The sequence below is a fragment of the Pinus tabuliformis genome, chromosome 9 (assembly GCF_031772625.1).
Source record: "Pinus tabuliformis cultivar Carrire ecotype Pingquan chromosome 9, CPIR1, whole genome shotgun sequence".
Classification (NCBI taxonomy): Eukaryota; Viridiplantae; Streptophyta; class Pinopsida; order Pinales; family Pinaceae; genus Pinus; species Pinus tabuliformis.
This window is the reverse complement of record NC_142307.1, coordinates 1,657,874,715-1,657,896,498: the sequence shown is the minus strand read 5'-3', so window position 1 is coordinate 1,657,896,498 and position 21,784 is coordinate 1,657,874,715. Positions and strand designations below refer to the sequence as shown.

Genomic DNA, 21,784 nt, shown 5'->3' with positions numbered 1-21,784 from the left:
TCTGACCGTCGGGAAGACTCTGCCGCTGAAGCGAGGCCTCACAAGAAGACCAGATGCTTTAGGACTAAAGCTGTTGATACCTTTCTCAGGCTCGAAGAGGATATCCAGTTAGGCGACACAATGGATTTTGCAGATAGGGTTCTAGTCGGAAGAATTCAGGGATAGAACTACATGGCAGCTCGCTTAAAAACATGGGTCTCAGAGGTTTGGGGACATCATTTAGCCGACCTACCCACAGTAAAAACCTTTTTGAAGGGGTGTTTTGCCCTACATTTCTCCATGCCATATCACATGAACTAGGTCCTATCGTCATATTGGAATTTTGAACATGCCCCTGTCCTCCTGAAGCGATGGTCACCGCTCTTTGACCCAGATACAGAGCAGATAGGCATTGGCCCAATCTAGATTAGATTACCAGGGCTCCCGTTACACTTCTGGTCTGAAGACATTTTCCGCCGCATCGGGAACTCACTTGGCACATACATGGAATTTGATAAATCCTATTTATCCACTAGCAAGATGGCTTTTGCTAGGATTCTGGTGCATATGGACACCAGGGGAGGGTTACAGGAATATATTACCATACAATGGAGAACATTCACTCAGAAGCAGCCACTGGACTATGAAGGTATACCCTACAAATGTCGTAGGTGCCACAAGGTCGGACACGTATACAAGGATTGCCCCTTGATCAACAATCGACGGAAAAAGACTAGGATGCTCGTACTCTTCAGGATCAACCTCAACCAGCTATGGAAGTGGAAGAACAATCACAACAAATCCCAGTAGATGCAGACAAGGTGCACGAGAAAGAAGCAAGGAAGAAGCGTGGGAAAGCTCCACTCCGGCCTCCCTCCCCACCTCTGACAAGAGCTCGGGCGGCTATAGGGGATGCTTATTCCATGGGTATGACTAATTCTCCACTCTCTTTTGCATATTCTGCTTTTGTTTCTCCCCTCAATATCACTCATCCGCTGTCTCATCCTCCCTAGCTCTTCCATCAGCCCCCTATCATTTAGCACTGCCCCATAGTGCCCCCCCCTCCCGCTTACTCCTTCCCCCAGCCTTCCCTCTCTGAAACACCCTCCGCCACATCACCCGTCCACCCCTTCCCTTCAGAATCTCGTTACCCCCTTCACTCAAGAATGCGCTCATAGGGCCTCGATATCATAGGGTTTGGGATAGACTCTAATCCCCCTCTTCCTAAATCCCTAGGGGTATCCCTCCCATCTATCTAAAGCCAAGCATCAGGCCGGGGAGGAAATTGCATCTGGCAAACAGAAAACCATTGACTGGGCCCTTAGAGCAGAGCAAACCCCTAACATCCCCCCTCCATGAAGCTGCTCTCCTTCAACTGCCGCGGGATGGCTAGCCCGGATAAAAAACTAGCCCTAAAGCGTCTATTTGCTACAGAGTTTGTAGACATTATTTTCCTTCAAGAAACCCTTGGCCCTGTGAGCACCATCACCCCCTTACTCGAATCTTGGCTACCAGGCTGGTCTTTCCACTCCCTAGATGCCATGGGTAGATCTGGAGGGTTAACCTTGGGCATATGCAATCGTACCATCAAGACTCTGAGAGTTTGGGGAGGATGGGGGTATTTGGGAGTGGACATCTACTCTCCTACTCTTGAAGCAGACTTCAGGATCATTAATGTATATGGTCCCTGTTAGGACAAAGCCGATTTTTGGAGAAAATTGCTTAATTCAACCCTCCTCCAACAAGATAACATCATCATGGGGGGGACCTAAACTTCTCCTTAGGGTATGCAGAATCTTGGGGTATGCAAGCACAGGTGGATGCGTTGTCTGTATTCTTTGAAAACCTCCTGGAGGACCACAACTTAATTGATATCCCCTCAGCCAAATTGCAGCCCACCTGGAGGAACAATAGAGCAGGGGATGCAAGCCTGGCTAGACGGCTTGATAGATTCCTCATGAAAGAATATTTGGTCAACAGGGGATCCCGTATCAGACAATGGGTGGGCTCTGGAGGCCTATCTGATCATAGACCTATCTACCTAGAGCTGCAGGATGCAATCGACAAACCAAAGGCCCCGTTCAAATTTAATTCCACATGGCTACGAGATGTGGACTACATAAAAATGGTGACCGAATTTTGGAAGGCTAACCCTCCCGGCTCAACAGGGAACCTCATGCATGATTTCGCACATAATATGAAGGAGTTGAAGTCCCTCTCCAAGATTTGGGCTAAGAGGAAAAGGGAAGTGGAAGAGCATTTTCTCAGAACAGCAGAGGAAGAAATCTACTCATTTGAGGAGGACATAGGAGGATTCATAGTATCTCAGGAGCAAAAGGATAAATACACCACAACTTTGCAGAAGAGGACTCAAATCTTAAGAGATAGAGAAGAGAGCTAGAGACTCTATAGCCGGGCTATCTGGCTGAAGGAGGGGGACGACAACACTAAATTCTATCATAAACATGCCAACAGGAGGAAGGCCATTAACACAATATGGGAGCTTAAAGACACACATGGACGATCAGTTCAATCTTTCCGAGAGCTGGCAGCACTGGCGTGTTCACATTTCAAAGACATCTACAAGGCTCCTCCTAATGCTACCCTGGCTGAAGTAATGCGAATTGCACAGCTCTTTCCCAGTTATGTAGACCAGGAGGCAGAACAGGAACTCATGTGAGAAGTTTCACTAGAAGAGCTAGAAGCTACTTTGAAGTGGCTCAAGAAGGACAAAAGTCTAGGGTCGGATGGATGGACAGTGGAATTTTACATTGCCTTCTTCGAAGTCTTAGGAACAAACCTCCTGTGAATCATAGAGGAGAGCAGAAGGAGTGGAAGGATATCAGATGGCCTTAAATCCACTTTTATTGCACTTATCCCCAAAGTTGACAAGCCCTCCTCCTTTGATGACTTCAGGCCTATATCCTTATGCAATTGCATATATAAAATTATAGCCAAGATTATTGCCAATCGAATAAAGCCTATCCTGTCCCTTCACATATCCCATGAACAATTTTCCTTTTTACATAACAGGCAGATACATGAGGCGATTGGTACTGCTCAAGAACTCCTTCACTCCATACAGCTCAGGAAACTAAAAGGAATGATTCTAAAGATAGACCTATCTAAAGCTTTTGATAGAGTCAACTGGCTATACCTCTGGATCCTATTAACTCAATTGGGATTTCCTTTTACCTTCATTAAGTGGATCATGAGCTATATTACCAATGTCCCTTACAGTGTCCTCATTAATGGATCGGCATCCCCTTTTTTTCATGCTGAGCGGGGCCTCAGGCAGGGATGCCCCCTATCCCCCCTTCTGTTCCTTCTTATCATGGAGGGTCTAAGCAGAATTATAGGAGAAGAACATAGACAGGGGCGAATCAGGGGTATCAAAATCACTGACACAGCTATATTGACTCATTTGCTCTTTGTTGATGATGTCCTCATATTCCTCAACGGGGGCATCGGCGATCTCACTGCTCTTCACCAAGCTATTGGTACCTTTCAAAAAGCCATGGGTATGGTGCTGAACAAATCCAAATCCACTTTAACAGCTTCCGGGTGCACCCAAAATGAATTACAATTCGCCCTAAGGAGATTCCCCTTTACTACCCAACCTATAGAGGAAGGTTTGAGGTACCTTACCTATCGCCTGAAGCCATATGGTTACAAAATAGCCAACTGGATCTGGCTTATTTCTATGGTAGAAAAGCATTTGAACATATGGTACCATAAATACCTATCCACGGCATGTAGGTTGATTTTGATCAAAGTAGTATTTGAAGCAACGCTTGTATATTGGATGACCTTGGCCTGGATTCCCAGGGTCATACTAGATAGGCTGCAAAACATTTGTTGTCATTTTCTAAGGAAGGGGAAACAAACAAGGAGAATTTTTGTCTGGACAAGATGGGAATCTCTGGCAATGCCTCAACAATTTGGAGGATGGGGGATTAAGAGATTGGACACCTTTTCCAAAGCACTTGCAGCAAAGTTGGGTTGGCAGCTACACAATAACCACAGTCTATAGACGAAGGTTGTTGTTTCTAAATATATCACCCCTTCAAACCCACTTGATTGGATTAGACATGACCACTGACCCAACGGGAACATATATAACATCTCGAAGGCAGTAACAAAATCTATGGACCTGATAAGAAATGGATTGACTTGGAGAATCCGATCTGGCTCCCTAGTGTGCATAGGAGAAGACCATGGGTTGGCTGTGGCAATGCACATAGACTTCCCGATGAGGTGAAAACACATCTTGTTGATCAAGGTATAACACACATATGTCACATAGATGACAATGGATGATCCTCTCTGACACAGCAGGCCTGGAAAACAAGATTTGTACTAAACATTCCCCTGCCCTGGCAACAAGACTGGAGAGACTATATTACTGCTTTAATAGAGGCCCATATCAAGATCACAGAAGGAGATGATGAGCTCATTTGGGCCCTTGCCAAACATGGCTATTATGTCCCCAAGATAGGATATCTGGTTCTGATGGATCCCCACAAACTGCCAGCCTCTGAGCCTTGGTGGAACCTCTTATGGAAGTTAAAAGTGGCCCCAAGAACGAGGCTGCTTCTATGGTCTATACTGAACAACAAAGTCCCGACAGGAGCAAACCTGATGAAGTGATCCTTCTCAAGGCCTTTTTGGTGCTACCTGTGTAAGAATAGCAATGAAGATACAGAACACCTCTTTCTGGATTTCCCTATATCACAAGAGCTATGGAATTGTTTTCTCTCAATGCTCTCCATCCACAGTCGGTGGCACGACAACAACATAAAGGATGCATGGAATAATTGGTGGAAAGACACCACAGGCAAGGAAAGGAATATACCTCTGCTCATTTGTTGGGCATTATGGATAGCCAGGAATCAAATTATATTTCAGCAAAAGCCCCCCTTTTGGCCTTCCATACTGAACAGAACCTTAGCCGATTATCATTCGATTCCTGATGACACCTCTCAAAAACAACACAAGAATATTGAGACAGAAGTCATCAACACCTCCATACCATGGGCTTACTTTGATGGATTGGCACAGGAATCAGGTTGTGGGGGGGGAGCCGTTTTACACTTATCAGTTTCTCATTCTTTCAAAATACAAATGGGTTTGGGTAGAGGAACAAATAACTATGCCGAGCTTATAACTGCTAAATACCTCATCCAATATGCTATATATAAACAATGCACAAACCTTCAACTATATGGTGACTCAAAACTGGTTGTCAACTGGATCAATAAAAAACACATCTGCAATGCATATACATTGAAGCATATTCCGGATGAGACTCATAGACTTATTATGTCTTTTGACTCTTTCACTTTTCATCATATTTACAAGGAGCAGAACTCAGTTTCCGATCACTTATCCAAGGAAGCAACACTCAGGGATGACAATACTTGGTTGATATGCAAGGAAAAGGATGGTGCCGCCTACTAGCACTATCACAGAACTTTCATAGACCCAGATATTACCTTTTTGCTTATATTGTAGATATTAGTTCAGAACTGTTCTACAGCACCATATCCTCTTTGCGAAGAGGCCAGTAGCTCTCTATTTTTGTTATTCTCAATTAGCTCGCTCCCTGTGTGGAGGAATGTAGAAAAAATTTCATCTTTTTGAATAGGCAAGGCCTTACTTAAGTAATGCTCAGCATATACAAAATGTAATTTTCTCCTTTAATGAAAAAACGACTTTTTCCACGGGAAAAAAAAATACATGAAAAAAAACATGTTCAATGACAAAAAAAATATTTTTATGTATTTCTAATTTATCTCTATATATCAATACTCATGCAATGTGAAATTTAATCCCTCATCAGCAAAAATAACTATAGAATAATATAAGTTCAAAAATAAAAAATACTTTTCCTTTCTTTCCCTTTGAAAACTCTTCACTCTTATCTTATTATTTCTTTCTGCTCTTACTTTATTCTTTTCCTTCAGATTTTTCCAAATACTTTCATTTATCTTTGAAAACTCTTCAGTTTTATTTTATTATTTCTTCTATTATTTTAATATATCTTAGAGAGACAAACTTTATGCATCAATTTTTTCCAAATGTCCTTCTTTTTATTAATTCTACCAACACACAATCCCATTTATATAGCACTTAGAGCTCTCTCAACAAAATGGCATTTGGGATAGATGCAAATCATGTCAATTTCACTTCACTAGGTTCCTAACATTTTGATGCTGGGAAAAGCCAACAGTACCCACATTATGCAAATAAAATTGCATGTCACTGGTCCCAGGCCTTAATCACCTGATCCATGGTGAAAACCTTCTCAAATAAAGGTTTAAGGCCCTTAATTAAATCTCATGTGGAACCGTTTATTTGACTATTCAATAGTCTGAACTTTAGTCAACCTTTCCAGTGGAAAGCTTGTTTTAAGTTAGAAATTCCCCAACTCTACGTGCCAACTCATCATTTATCACAATCGCGGAGATTCAAAGGACTCTTAAGAATATGGCATTCAGAACTCCCGATTTGCGATATGCGATTGCTCTTTCCGCCATTCCACGACCTTGCACATTTTCTGACGCTCACCTTTATCGCATTCAATCTTCCACCATCAATTCTACTTCCTCAGATCAATGGCTACTTCGTGATTTCCATTCATTCTTCGGAACCTAAACAAACTTAAACTCACGTCCATAAACTTCTGAGGTTCGTTCAGGCCCAAGTCATATCAGCTTCAATCTCCGCCGTTGATCTCATCATTTAATCTGAAGGTTGATGGTTCACTCGATCAACAAACCTAATCGTCGATCCTCCACCATGTGATCACTTGATCAAAGGGTTAGCAGCAATATCGGGTGGACCACTTGCACGACGTTTACCCGACCTTACGGAGCCGATAAGGAATATAAATCCTTGATCTATAAATGTTCAGGTCTGATTTTGAACTTAAAGTTCGATCACTTTATGACCCGATATCCGTTGGATATACGAGGCCATCAAATCTATGGGTTTGTGGGACTTCAACCAGCACATGGATTAAAACATGCTTAACCCCCACAGTTGACTGTGATCTAAGAGTTGAATATGAGATCGACGGCTAGGAGCGAGTGCGGGACTTTAGCCATGATCAAGAAAATCCATACTTTCCTACCCCCGTAGTTGTTGATCATCGTTGATCTATCAGATCTGTTGATCTGACGATCCAGATCTATTCCTCCACCATTCTTCTTACGCTAACACTTAAGTTAATCTTCGTCGTTCATTTATTTTACTTTATTTTACGTGACTTAATGTTGACCACCCATATCCTTCAACCACGTTCGTTGATCTCATAGATCCAACGACTCCTGTGCACATTTACTTCCTTCCTTCATGCCTTTACTTTCTTCAGTTTTATGCCATTGCTTCATTGTTATTTTGTGGTTTCATGTTTCTCCAAGCTTTTTGGTTTTTTGTTGTCGTGCAACACAACTCCCTCTTGATCTTAACTCCGTGTACTCTTATTCAATGCCATCCTTGAAATTCACATGGATCCTTTGATCGGATACAACGATAAAACCCCGATCCTACATACTCCCCTTCTTCTCTGTGTTCTGCTCGAACTTCACCTGCATACATATACTATGTAGAAATTTCTAATTCACACATAATTCATAACTCCACTAATCAATAGACACCATGCAATTCAAAATCGAGTTCTCTGTATTGATAAATAGATATTTACATACGAGTCTCTCTCTTTGTGGCCTAATATTCTAATCAGTGGCCTCTATTTTTCTACCTGCACGTAGGCTTATAGTCGAACCTCTAACTAGCTAACCAGCTAACTATCTGACTTGACTAACTCTTTTTATGCCTTTTAGGCTTACATTTATACAAAAGGATTCGACAACCAATTCCTGGTTTAGATCCTTAATAATTTAAACTAAAATCTGATAATCCTCTCAATCCTATAAATCATGAACTAATTCCTAATTCAAGATCTACAACTAATTCCCAAAGACAATCCCCATGAACTCTTAACTATCCTGATTCTCTCATGTTACCCTTCATTTGAGAACGTTTACAATATGTCTCACAATACCTAATTAATTCCTATTTTCATTAAAATAACTCAAAAATCCTAAATAATTACATTAATTTGACACTTGGGAAACCAACTTCCTTAAAATACAAGACCCCCTATGTCTACTAAAATACAATGATTTTTTTTGAGCTGAATGATCCTGCATCAGACTCCCAAGGTAGAAAACATTCATGATTTCCTGATCATGTGTCTTCATATGTTGATAGAAAACCTCCAGAGTCCTAAACTTTATTTTCTAACAGCCCAAATGCCTTGCACTTTTGTTGTTGTTGTATATCTATTGTCTTATAATTCATCTTCCTCTCCTTGTCAATCAGGTTCAAATTTTGATTGATCACACTTCCTACTATCATTTTCCTCAGCATGTATTGTTTCATCATGAACTGCCATAGTTCTTCAATCTCTATTTCCAGCACATCCTTGGGCTTGTCCATGCTCTGCCATTTTCTGCTATCTCTTTCTCTCTGCTTCAGGTTGTTGTTGTTGTCCAGTAACTTCGACACCTTCACCATCTGCATCTCACTGCATATTGTCCATTCATATTCAAACTTCTAATTACATTCCTCAACTTTTTCTATTTCAGATTCTACTATTACTCTAAATATTGCTCCAGGTACTACTGTAGATATTGCTTCCACCCAAAATTCCTGAATATCCTTGAAGATATCTTCGTCCGCAACATCTAATTTCTACTCCTTGTCTGCAACAAAACTTGTAATCATAAAACAATTGTTAAAATAAAAATCATAAGGCTTCTGTGCCTTTTCTTCCTTTGGCAACAATTCAGCTTGCTGCTCTAATTCTTCCTCCTCTGTCAGCACATCAGTATGCTAATTTGAATTCTCAAAAGAATTCATGAGACTGTTAGCTAGTCTCTCCTCCACACCATATGTTTCAATGATGTCTTCATGTCCTTGTCCACTGTAGTGAACTTCTTCATTCTCATTCAGTTCCGATTTTACAACCTAAACACTTGCCTTTTGGTTTTCTAGCCTTTTCTCCAAAAGATTTAATTCATGCCATAAATTTGTCGTCTCACTTGGAATTTCTCCTAAAAGCTCTGTACAATCCTCACTATCTTCTTCTTTGTCACAAGTATAACTTCTTGTTGAGACTTCTTCTTCATTCTTGATTAGAATAAAATTCTGATCCTCCATCTTTATGATAATTTTAGATGTCGGTCCATCACTCTGCCTTTGGCCATTTAAGAAAATCAATTCTTCATTGTTCTTACCAATAGAAAATTTCTTATCATAAGACATAACTGTCTCATCTCTACTAAAGACATTTCCTCCACTAAGCAAGGAATTTATGAACTCCTTTTGCTGTAATAACTCAACTTTATCTTCATTTCAAAGATAGTCATCATCATACTTTGCTTGGAAACTTTTAGCTTCATTCAAGACAGTTCCATAAGATGGTTTGTCTTCTGCAATACCTACAATCACACACAATTTGTCAGTTGTAAAACCACAAGACCTCATGATCTCATTTGATGGCTCAATCACAAATTCCTCCTATTGTTCCAAGTCCTTTACATGACTCAGAAATATTTCGATGGTCTTCTCCTCAATCTCATCAAGTCCTTCACTTGATTGCTTGATATCCTTCTCTACTTCTTCTTTCAGAATAGAATTTAGATTCTGCCTGTCTTCTTCCTCCTTTATGTCAATATCAGCAAATTGTCCTTCTTCACATGTTTCACCTGCAAACATACACAAATTATCATATTTAAAATCATGTGACCCTTTGGTATCACTTGAAGTTTCAGTCTTCAAGTCTTCATCTTCACCCAGAACTTCACCCTGCTCTGCTTCACAAATGGAAACTTCCATTTCCAACTCAGTTTCTCTGAGTTCTTCCACCAAGCCCTTCACTTGCCATTTAACTTAGACTTTTTCTTCAAGACCCAACCTAGTCTTTGGCTTTCCTCAAGTATCATACTCAATACATTGATTTGTTCTTTCATCTCAGCAATCTCTTTGTCAATTTCCTCTTGACTCATTCTCTTTCCATTTACCTTGGCATTCTCTTTCTTCACTTTTCTTTTGCTGTGGTCTTCCTCAGAACTTCTACTATGACTATCAATAGTCATCTTCTTATCCATCTCTATGAGTTCTTCACTCACTCACTATGAGCTGCATTAAAGCCTTTGCAACAACAAGTCTTCCCTGCTTCCACTTACCTCACCAAGCTTTCCTATGTACTTGGCCTTTTGGGAAGCCCTTGCTTCTCTATCTCTGGAACCTATTTTGAGCACTTCTCTCTCCTCCTTCTAGACTTCATCTCATTTTCACCTTTTAATAACACAATTTTCCTCTTTATCCAACCTCTGTTGGAATTCCTCAAGGGTCTGACACATTCTGATTTCATTCAGAAACTTTTACTAGCTTCTTTTATCCCTTAGCAATTTTACCCACATCCTCTGTGGAATTTCCTTTGTGAGCTGCAACAATACCTATACAGTAACAAGTCTCCTTCTTGCTACATATGCCTCACTAAGCTTCTCTCATCTGAGCTCAGTCTGTTAGCATTTCTCTGGTTCATTCCTTTGGAACCAATTGAGCACTCCTTGCCTTAAGTTGTTGCAGTCTTCTCACCTTCTTATGCTGCTACCTTCAAAATCTCTGCATGATCTCATTCTACCATTCTCTTGCACTTGGAATAGATTTTTCTTTGTTTCTTGCATCTATAAATTTTAATTCACTTTATCCCTGTGTGCCTACTGCTTGTCAGATTAAAATATGATCTCCTATTGCCTACACACACATCCTAACACATAACTCTGTTATAAAAATTTTCAAAGAAATATTCACACATAATTTCCTTGTGGTACTTTGATACCAAATGATGCTGGGCAAAGCCAACAATACCCACATTATGCAAATAAAATTGCATGTCATTGGTCCCAGGCCTTAATCACCTAATCCATGGTGAAAACCTTCTCAAATAAAGGGTTAAGGCCCCTTAATTAAATCTCATGCGGAATCGTTTATTTGACTATTCAATAGTCTAAACTTTAGTCAACCTCTCTAGCAGAAAACATGTTTTAAGTTTGAAATTACCCAATTCTACGTGCTAACTCATCATTTATATCAATCGTGGAGATTCAAAGGACTCTTAAGAATATGGCATTTAGAACTCCCGATTTGCGATATGCGATTGCTCTTTTCTCCATTCCATGACCTTGCACATTTTCTCACGCTCACCTTTATCACATTCAATCTTCCACTGTCAATTTCACTTCCTCAGATCAATGGTTGCTGCGCGATTTCCATTCATCCTCCAGAACTCAAACAAACTTAAACTCACATCCATAAACTTCTCGGGTCTGCTCAGGCCCAAGTCCTATCAGCTTCAATCTCCGCCATTGATCTCATCATTTAATCCGATGGTTGATGGTTCACCCGACCAACAAACCTAATCGCCGATCCTCCACCATTTGATCAAGGCACACTTGATCCAACGGCACAGTTTACTCAACCTTATGGCGCCGATAAGGAATATAAATCCTTGATCTATAAATGTTTGGGTCTGATTTTGAACTTAAAGTTTGATCACTTTATGACTTGATATATGTTGGATATACGAGGCCATCAAATCTATGGGTTTGCGGGACTTCAACTAGCACACAGATTAAAACAGACCTAACCCCCCCAGTTGAATGTGATCTAAGAGTTGAATATGAGATTGACGACTAGGAGCAAGTGCGGGATTTCAGCCAGGATCAAGAAAATCCATACTTTCCTACCCCCGCAGTTGCTGATCATCGTCGATCTGTCGGATCTATTGATCTGATGATCTAAATCTATTCCTTTGTCATTCCTCTTCGGCTAACACTTAAGTTAATCTCCGCCATTCATTTATTTTACTTTATGTTGCGCAACTTAATCTTGATCGCCCCTCTCCTTAAATGTTGTTCGTTGATCTCATAGATCCAACGACTCCTGGCACATTTACTTCCTTCCTTCATGCCTTTACTTTCTTCAGTTTTATGCCATTGCTTCAGTGTTCTTCTGTGGTTTCGGTTTTCTTCAGGGTTTCTGGTTTTTGGTTGTTCTACAACACAACTTGCTTCTGAGCTTAATTCCGTGTACTCTTATTCACTACCATCCTTGAACTTCACTTGGATCCTTTGATCGGATTCAACAATGAAACCTCGATCCTACATACTCCCCTTATTCTTTGTGTTCTACTCGAACTTCACTTGCATACATGTACCATGCAAAAATTTCTAATTCACACACAATTCATAACTCCACTAATCAATAGACACCACAGACATTAGAATCGAGTTCTCTGTATTGATAAATAAATATTTACATATGAGTCTTTCTCTCTCTAGTTTGATATTCTAATAAATGGCCTCTTTTTTCCTACCTACCTATAGGCATATAGTCAAACCTCTAACTAGGTAACCAGCTAACTATCTGACTTGACTAACTCTTTTTATGCCTTTTAGGCTTACATTTATACAAAAGGATTCTACAACCAACTCTTATTTTAGATCTTCAATAATTTCAACTAGAACCTAAGAATCCTCTGAATCCTATAAATCATGAACTAATTCCTAATTCAATATCTACAATTAATTCCGAAAGAAATCAATCCCCTTGAACTCTTAACTATCCTGATTCTCTCATGTTCCCCTTCATTCGAGAACATTTACAATATGCCTCACAATACTTAATTAATTCCTATTTTCATTAAAATCACTCAAAAGCCTGAACAATTACATACTTTTGACACTTGGGAAACCAACTTCCTTAAAATAAAAGACCCCCTATGTCTACAAAAATACAAAGATTTTTCTTCAGCTGAATGCTCCTGCATCACGTTTTCCCTCTCCAACATTCCTCATCCTTCCATTAGTTTATCTTTTCAATCCATTGTCCATTCTCAAAAGAATGGAAATGCTCCTTTACCGTGTCTGTTGGTTCACTCAAACAAATCTTGGGATTTAAATCATTCATCTATTTCATTCCAATTCCTATTTTCTATAGTTATCGGATCATTTCAATGCACATTCATTTTCCTTCCCACACCTTCATCCTCAACGTCATTAGTGATTCCATACGTCCATGCATTGCATCCTCCATCCTATTTGCAATATCAATTTGCGGCAGACACGGAATACCCTGTTTTGATCATCGTCCTCATTGCGCTATTAACATATTGCTTGGTGGCTCTTCCAACAGATTTCTCATTTTCCTTCTCAATTGCACAACCACATATGCATTTATTTTCTCCAAACTTTTCTAAATATTTTCTTAAAAATGGTTGCATAACTCACTCCATTACATTTGATAAACACCTCACTTCGTTGTAATTTTTGTTACCTTTGTATTTTCATTTCAATGGTCTGAATATTGCATTCGATCTTAATATTTACGAGATTGTTTTTGTCAATATTAACTAACTAGCAAGCACACGCCGCAATATAATGCTGTAAAATATGTGAAATTTGTATTTTTGTGTTCAATTAAAATCCGAATGTGAAAAGACAACTTCGATGGAGTTGGTACGTTTTCTTCAATGGAGCTTACTAAAGAGTTATAAATTATAATTTGAGAGAAGTTTAATAAGATTTTAACTCTTACAATTTATTGTAGCAATTAGAGCTTTTATAGTTTGATAGAATAGAGAGTTTTTTAATAAGTTGGTGCATTGATAGAATAGTAATTTGATATAATAGAGAGTGTTTTAATATGCTGGGTTGGTGTGTTATTTAAGAAACATCAATGCATTATATCATAGAGGGCTTATCGCGAAATATATAGCCATTCAAAAAAAATAGAGATGGCTCATAGGTTTGGATATAATTTAATAATTGATTTCTCTGTTTTACATGTCAAATTTCTAACATGTAATAAGTACACAAACTTATTAAATCTAAAATTTTAAATTGAAGAATTTTAATTGTGAAGTGGTAGAGGAAGTTAAATCTTAAGGTGAAATTTTGTAGGAAGAAACACGAATTTAATGTAAATTTTGGTTTTTTAAGTTTTTTTTTTTGAATTTTCATTAAATTTAAATAAGAAAACAGATCATAAAAAAATTTACTAGTAAAATCTATAGTGAATTTTTTGTTATACATGGTTTTTATTTATTTTTTACTTTTGAATTGTTAATAAATCTAACAAAAATTGTAAATATTTTAACAGTAAAATTTAAGATTTTTTCTATCTAGGGTTTTGAGTGAATCACCATACCATTCAAGTTCTCATCTTTCAACGAATCCAAAATATTTTGTAGCTCCACAATTCTCTCAGTATGTTTCTCTTGCAAATGATCTCTCTTTTAATTAAACCATAACAAACTGAATCACCACACTTTTTAGCTTCCAATCTTCTAAATAGTTATGTTGCTCTAAATTATTCTATTATGTCTCTCTTGCAAATCATTTACTTGAAATTTTGGGTAAAATAAAGAAATCTTGAATAAATTTTTATTATTTAAAAGACTTTATGAAATTAGATTTCAAAAAATCAATTATTTTTTTTTTTTTAATTTAAAAAATAAATTAAAAAACCATGCGTTTTTTTCAATTTCTCTACACGTCAGTGTGTTCAATAGTCAAGCACACGAGTGTGTTTATACAAAAGGTGCACTAACAGTGTACGAACAACAAACTTTTTCAACAGACCAAAATGATACAATTTTGTACTTATTTTCGAAATCCTTAAACTGTACAATTAACTTTTTTAACACAACAATGTAATTTCTATTTAAAAGCATCAATGCTCTAATTATTATAAGAGAATCAAGTTGGTTGAATTCATTTTTATTTTTTAAAATATAGAAATAGTTCTGTAAAAGTAATTTTTTTTTTCAATGCATCACCGCATTTTTGTAGAAGAGCACTGATATGATAACATATTTTTTCCAAAATGCCAAAAATTGGTGTGGGTATTATTTGAACATCCTAATGCTATTAATGTTTTAAACACATCAGTGCACATTATTCTGATAAGAACACCAGTTTGATTTAAAATTTATCTGAAATATTAATTTCACATAAAATGATATATTAATCTCAATTTATCTTTTAGAATGTATCCACATGAATTGCAGTAGTTCATAGGATACATTTTCCACTTAAAGTCATTTTTCTTAAAAATAGTTTGAAAACTATATTGAAATTCAAATTGTTGTTATATGGTTGTCGATATTAATTTTGGACATGCACACAAATTTTTATTTCTTATTTTTCTCAAATGCAGGGACAAAATCTCAATAATATCTACAAATGGTTAATTCTTCAAATTCCAACTCATTCTATATTGTTAACCAAAGTCGTTTCTAGAGCTCCCTTTCCATATCTAGTAAGTTCATATTTTTTTTTATATTTCGTTTATCTAATCGATTTTTTTTTTGAACGCATGTCAATTTGTATAAAAATGTATTCAAATTTGCAGCAACCTAATTTAGAATCGAGTTCAGATGCAGAAAAATATGACTCCATATTTTTAAAAGCATTGAAAATTCTTATTAAGAGCAACATATCACAAGCAGGTGATAGATTAAAATGGATAGCCTCTTCACCCTTCCAATTTGAACATGGAATTTTCCTACCACAATCCTAGATTAACGATGTTAATAATTGTTTGGTATAATGTAATTTCAACAAATCAATTGCATTGATGTGCTTACTAATATAATTGATATTATACTAATGACATTCAATATTGTTTGAAATTAGGATTCTAGTGATGATGAGCAACCCATCTACCATCTTCCGGAGCACCCCACTACAATTCCAACTCGAGAGAAGGCTACATTAAGAGAAATAATCAGAGAGGAAGCATACAAGGAATGGTTGAATCAACCATCTATTCAATTCTCACTATGCCTAGATTCACTAATTAGGAATGACTACAAAAATAATAGTTTTTCATCACAGGTTTGTAATGGAGACAATCAAATGGAGGCTGGTATGGATGACTACTTATGGGATACGACTTCCATGGAGGCAATGTTTTTAGATGCATTCTAGAATTATCAGATAGGGGATGATGCTCATATCACTAATACCATATTTGAAATACTGAAATATGCTTCCACCACCCCTCTCTTTAGACCCGATAACAAGTCAAACTCTATCTAGTTGGGGACAACGATACTGCTATGCAACATGAAATAAAAGTTTGGCATGTCAAATGCATGTTTCTCAGAAATATTGAGGTAATTGTCTTGCATGATTGATGAAGTTCCTTATATTTTTTCAACAAATCCAATTTAAAAATTGTGGATTTTATGAATGTTAAATATTGACATTATATGATCATATTCCCCACCAACTGTACGATATTCAATGATCATGTTCTTTCGAGTGATAATGTCTTGTCGGGTAGCTATGAAGAAGCAAAACAATTGTTGAAAATGTTGGGTGTTGAGTACATATCATATCATGCATGTTTGAAGGATTGTATTTTTTATAAATGAGAATATGAAGACATAAATATATCCTAAATGAAGGCATGAAAGGTACTGTAATTCAAAGAAAAAGGTAAATCACATGGTCTTCGTGAAATTTTTTTTATGCACATGCCTATAATTCCAAGGATTCAAAGACTCTTTCATTGCAAAGAATTAGCTATGTTGTAGAGATGACATGCCTCACACATAAGTGAGTCAGGAGTTATGTGAATCCCAATTGATTAAATAGTGATGAGGCATATGGAGGATATATGGTCTAAAAAATTCAATGGTGAAGTATGAAGTCTACAACTTAGCATAGCCATGGATGGCGTCAACCCATATTCCCTCCAAAACTCCAACTATTATGTTTTGCATGTAGTAGTGATCAATAAAAATATCTCCCCATAGTTGCCCATGGAGAATGAACATCTTATGTTGGCTCTCATAGTCAATGGTAGAAGACAAGTGAAGAATATGCATGTCTATTTACAACCATTGATAGATGAATTCAAGGAATTATGGAAAAGGATACATGTGTATGATGTGTCAAAACCCGTCGCAATAGATAAAATTTTTAAGTTGTATGGCATATGTGCTTACACCATACATAATTAACCAAGCTTAGGAGTTTTCTATAGTAAATTGCATTCTTATTGATTTGTTTAGTAACAATATTGTTTCAAATATTAATTTGAAAACATTCGTTCATTGGTTCATTCACACATTTATTCTCTATAGTCATTCCAACATTACAATGCACATTCACTTGATTTGCTCATTCCTTCCAAAAAGAGTAATTGGTTCATACAAATGTTCATTCATACATTCATTTTCCTTCTCACACCTTCATCGTCCACGTCATTAGTGATTCCATACTTTATAGTCATTCCAACATTACAATGCACATTCACTTGATTTGCTCATTCCTTCCAAAAAGAGTAATTGGTTCATACAAATGTTCATTCATACATTCATTTTCCTTCTCACACCTTCATCCTCCACGTCATTAGTGATTCCATACTTCCTTGCACTGCATCCTCCATCCTATTTCCGATTTCAATCTCCCACAGACATGGAATACCCTATTTTGACCATCGTCCTCATTGCCCTATTCAACATATTGCTCATAGTTATTGGCCGTTATTTCAACATTATGCTCTTTTTCTTTCTCAATTTCATAATAACATATGAATTGCTTTTCTCCGCACTTTTCTAGTGACTTTTAAAAATTGTTGCATACCTCAGTTCATTAAATTTGGTAGATATCTCACTTTATAGTAATTTTTTTTGTTACATTTTCATTTTCATTTCAATAGTGTTATTAGGAAATACCATATGCTTTGAGTGTTATTTTATAAAACATTGCAAACTAGATGGTTTATTTTAATCTTAACTAATTAGTAATTAACAAATTCTCACCGAACGGGTAATAACAATGTCGTCAAATCTATTATATAGCTTTCAGTGAAAATCCATGTATGAAACCACAACTTCAATGAAATTAGTGATATATTTTCTATGTAGTGTAGGGTCACTAAAGAGAATTTCAATTAGATTTTAAAGTTGATAATATATTATAGTAATTTATGCAACGTAGTAGTGTACTTTTATGACATAACTTTATTATATTTGTTTATATATAATTTATCATGTGTAATTACATCGTTAAAATTTAAAAAACTACAATGATTAATTACAGTGTAAGTTTATTTAAATTATTTATAAAAGGAATTAATATATAAATTAAGTATTTATACAATTCTTAAAAAAAATATGTAACAAGATTTTTAAATATAACGATCTATTATCAGTTTATCGTAGACATTGTTAATTTTAAATAAGTTTTACTTACAATATAATATGTCAAAAATACCATATAAATGAAACTTTTAGATATGACATTTTTTAATTAATCAAATTTAATTAAAATGGTAAAAAATGAATAATTATTTTAGAGAAAAATTTCTAATTATTAATTTCTATATATTACTAAGAGCATTTTAAAATATTTCATAAAAGTTAAATATCTACCTTCCATTTAATAATTATTGATAATTAAATTAAAATTATAAAAACCCTATTGCAAAATAAACAAGCTCATAATCAATAAGTTACTGTGGTAACTAATAAATTAGTCACTTCAAATAGTTTCAACAAGATTTGTATTTTTCTCACAAACAATTGTAATTTCATAATAAAGTTACATATCTTAATCGACCCAGAGTAACTGAATTCACAATATATCGATAGCCAGATCCGAGAAGAGATCTACAGGCAATCTGACACTCAATTATACAACATTTTAAAAGTTAAGAGATTATCAGATTCATGAGGAGATTGGCAGGTTATCTGAGAGTCAATTAGACAACTCCGCCAATTTACTATATATATTTCTCATTCCCTCTACTTTTTTCTTTTTTGGAATCTCTCGATAGCAGAGATGTAACAAGATTTAGGGAGAAAATAATAATTTCTAAAATAAAGTATGTAACTTCCTTATGAGGGAAGGATTTGTTGAAGATCATGGAGAATTGTAATTTAGGAGAGAGTTGGTTCACTGGAGCCTTAGATTAGGAATTAGTTCCTACTTCTTATGTATCTATTCTAACTTATATATATGTGTGTAAACAATATATTCATGATTTGTAAGGTGATTAATGTGGTGCGTTCTGTAGAAATTTTGAATAATATGACACATATTCACAGAGATTGTCCTGATTATACACTTATAAGCAGAACATGCATAATACATAACCTCCTCTACATTGATCATCAATTTACAGAAGCAGAAACATTCACAGGCGCACATAGAAGCATCAATCAAACTCATTAACACAATATGTATCCTGGGGAAAGCATCTCGCTAAAAACCCCAACTATCTATATATTATATTGATTGAATCATGTAACAATACATAGTACAATGCTTATCACAAGTAATCTAGTACCAACTCCACCTGTTACACACAATACAGCTAAGATCTGATCTCCAAATCTATTCCACTGCTTGTCTGCCTCCACTGCTCAATACCTGCTCAAGAATGAATGAGAATGGTTTACCAAACTCATATTTAACCTCCAAAGAATCACTCACACTGGGAAAGACGTGAGCAGAGGCTATAATACTTGGTATTGGCCAATTCATTGGCATACTCAATCCCTTTGATTGTGCAAATCATCATGCACAACTATAGTCACAACTGATAGCAATCAGATCCTCTAACACCTGTCGATGCTGAACTGAACATGCACTGACATGCAATTGAGTTAACTGATGTATTCTATAGTTGCTTTATGAGTTAATAATTAGTTTAACAACTCATCATTAGTCTATTTGCAGTTAGACTAATTACAACTAGTTTAACCAAGTCAAACTAAACGCAACTCCATTAACTGCACAATCAACTCCACCAAACTCAACTGACTCATAAGAAAAATGTATTTCCTTGTGACAGCTGCATGTGCCACATCTGTAGCTCAAATTGAAGTGCTCCAAGAGAATAAGATAAAGTTTATAGTCCAAATATTATTATGAGACAATAATATTTGACTTTTCTATTTTTGACAACCAGTCTAAAAATAGACTTTGATCACTCCTGCTGTGATCACTCTTGCTGTGATCATCCCTGCTGTGGTCACTCCTGCTGTGATCATCCTTGCTGGGATCCAAAAATAGAACTTGCGCCATAATTTTCCTGCGGGCCCACTTAGTGAAGGCGACTCCTTTCCACTAAGCTCCATCATCTTGTTACATTCTCAACAAGAATTTCTTGTTGCACACTTTTCAACACTCCCTCTCAACAAGAAAGGCTTCCTCTCAAACCCGATCCTGTAACTCTGGAATGTTCTCCATGCAACACATCTAGCCAGTCCACTTGCTCTGTCATCAAAGTCTCTGACTGCTATTGCCTCTGTCGACTGAAAACTCTGCATCTCTGTGCTCTTCAGTATCTGACTACTCTAGCCTCCGTCACTTTGATCTCTGACTGCATCTGTGCTGCTGCTAGTTCTATCTCCCAGCATTGCATCCACACTGCACCTCCCAATTGACCTCCTTGTTGGGATAGAAAAACCCTCTGATGTTGAAGCTCTACCTGCTGCTGACAAGTGCTCCCTCTCTGACATCTGCGCTACTGCAACATCTCCATGCATCTCGCACCATTGCACACCTCTCTGTGTCACCTAGCACTGTGCACACCACTTGTGCCTCTCGCATTGTTGCAGCCTGCTAGCTATGCGCTGTCTTGGGATTCCCTACACTGTCGCTATCTCTGCCACTCCATCTGCATCTGTCTCTACCCAATCAGTCAGTTCCTGCTACTCCACATCAGGGCTCCTGTGGCAAGGTCTCATCCAAGAGGTTTGGTACCTCAAGGATCCTGCCCCTCCTCCTTGGGACGATCAATCCACATCACCCCACCTCCTACCTAGAGGTATGGCTGCATGCGATCCCTCAGCCCACCTGGCTCGAAGTTTCCCCCTACTGGAGGTCTCTGCATGAGTAGATGTCTCTACTCGATCTCCTCTCAGCTTCCCTTGTTGTGGTTTCTCCACAACCTCCTGAAGCTGTTGCACCGATCGTGGCTCCTCCACAATCGTCTGAGACTTCTTCTGGCTCTGCATGTTGAAAGGTAACATACCTTCCCTCTCAACCACCAAGTCTCCATCAATTGCCTCGTTTCTCAAGGCTTTGCATGCATCTTGAACCTAAAGAGCATACAAGTTCTTGACCCATGAACCCTCCTCATGACAACGAAAGCATCACACTTTCGATTTGTCAACCTTCTTCCCACCACTGGAAGAACTAGATTCAGAAAGAGAACCCTTCTCCTTCCCTTTCTTCACCTTACTCGCTAAGGCACAGTTCTCCTCATCCTGCATGGATGAAGAACCATCTCTGGTGCTCCGTCTAATCTCCTCCTGCACAAGATCCGACCAAAGTCTCTCCCATCCTAGCAGTTTCTCCCTTCCGTTCACTGAGTCATGGTAGCTATGCCAACTCTTAGGAAGGTCAAGGAGTGCTAGACTCACCATCCTCATCCGACAGTCACCCCAACACTTCCCAGCTCATCCCGGCATTGGGTGAACTTCGTGAGATACTGGGGCATACTGTCTCCATTCTCACACTTAATGTTTCTGAGGTTTATCTCTTGCTTTGGAATTAAATTCGAATTCCACCAGCTCAAAAGCTCAACCACTTCCGATCTAGAATTCGTGAGAACACAATATTTCTTGTACAAAGATCGACTGTATGGGCTCTCACCGGATATCTCACTGTCAAAAAGAAGGATGAATCCAGAGGCTACCTGGCTC

The 21,784-nt window shown here is 37.5% G+C and overlaps 1 protein-coding gene across 1 annotated transcript; it reads left to right on the top strand.

The window, feature by feature from the left end:
* Positions 1-1,783: 1,783 nt before the first annotated feature.
* LOC149155228 (uncharacterized) lies at positions 1,784-2,659 on the top strand. Its single transcript, XM_089444363.1, has 2 exons — positions 1,784-2,299; positions 2,414-2,659. The coding sequence occupies exons 1-2, from the start codon at positions 1,784-1,786 to the stop codon at positions 2,657-2,659; spliced, it is 762 nt and encodes a 253-aa protein (XP_089300489.1).
* Positions 2,660-21,784: the final 19,125 nt, after the last annotated feature.

What these genes read in the sequence shown, in the direction of transcription:
- LOC149155228 (XM_089444363.1), top strand. Translation starts at nt 1,784, where the DNA reads ATGCAAGCACAGGTGGATGCGTTGTCTGTATTCTTTGAAAACCTCCTG. An exon ending in AGGACATAGGAGGATTCATA is followed by an intron (nt 2,300 to 2,413) that starts GTATCTCAGGAG and finishes TGGCTGAAGGAG; the next exon opens with GGGGACGACAACACTAAATT.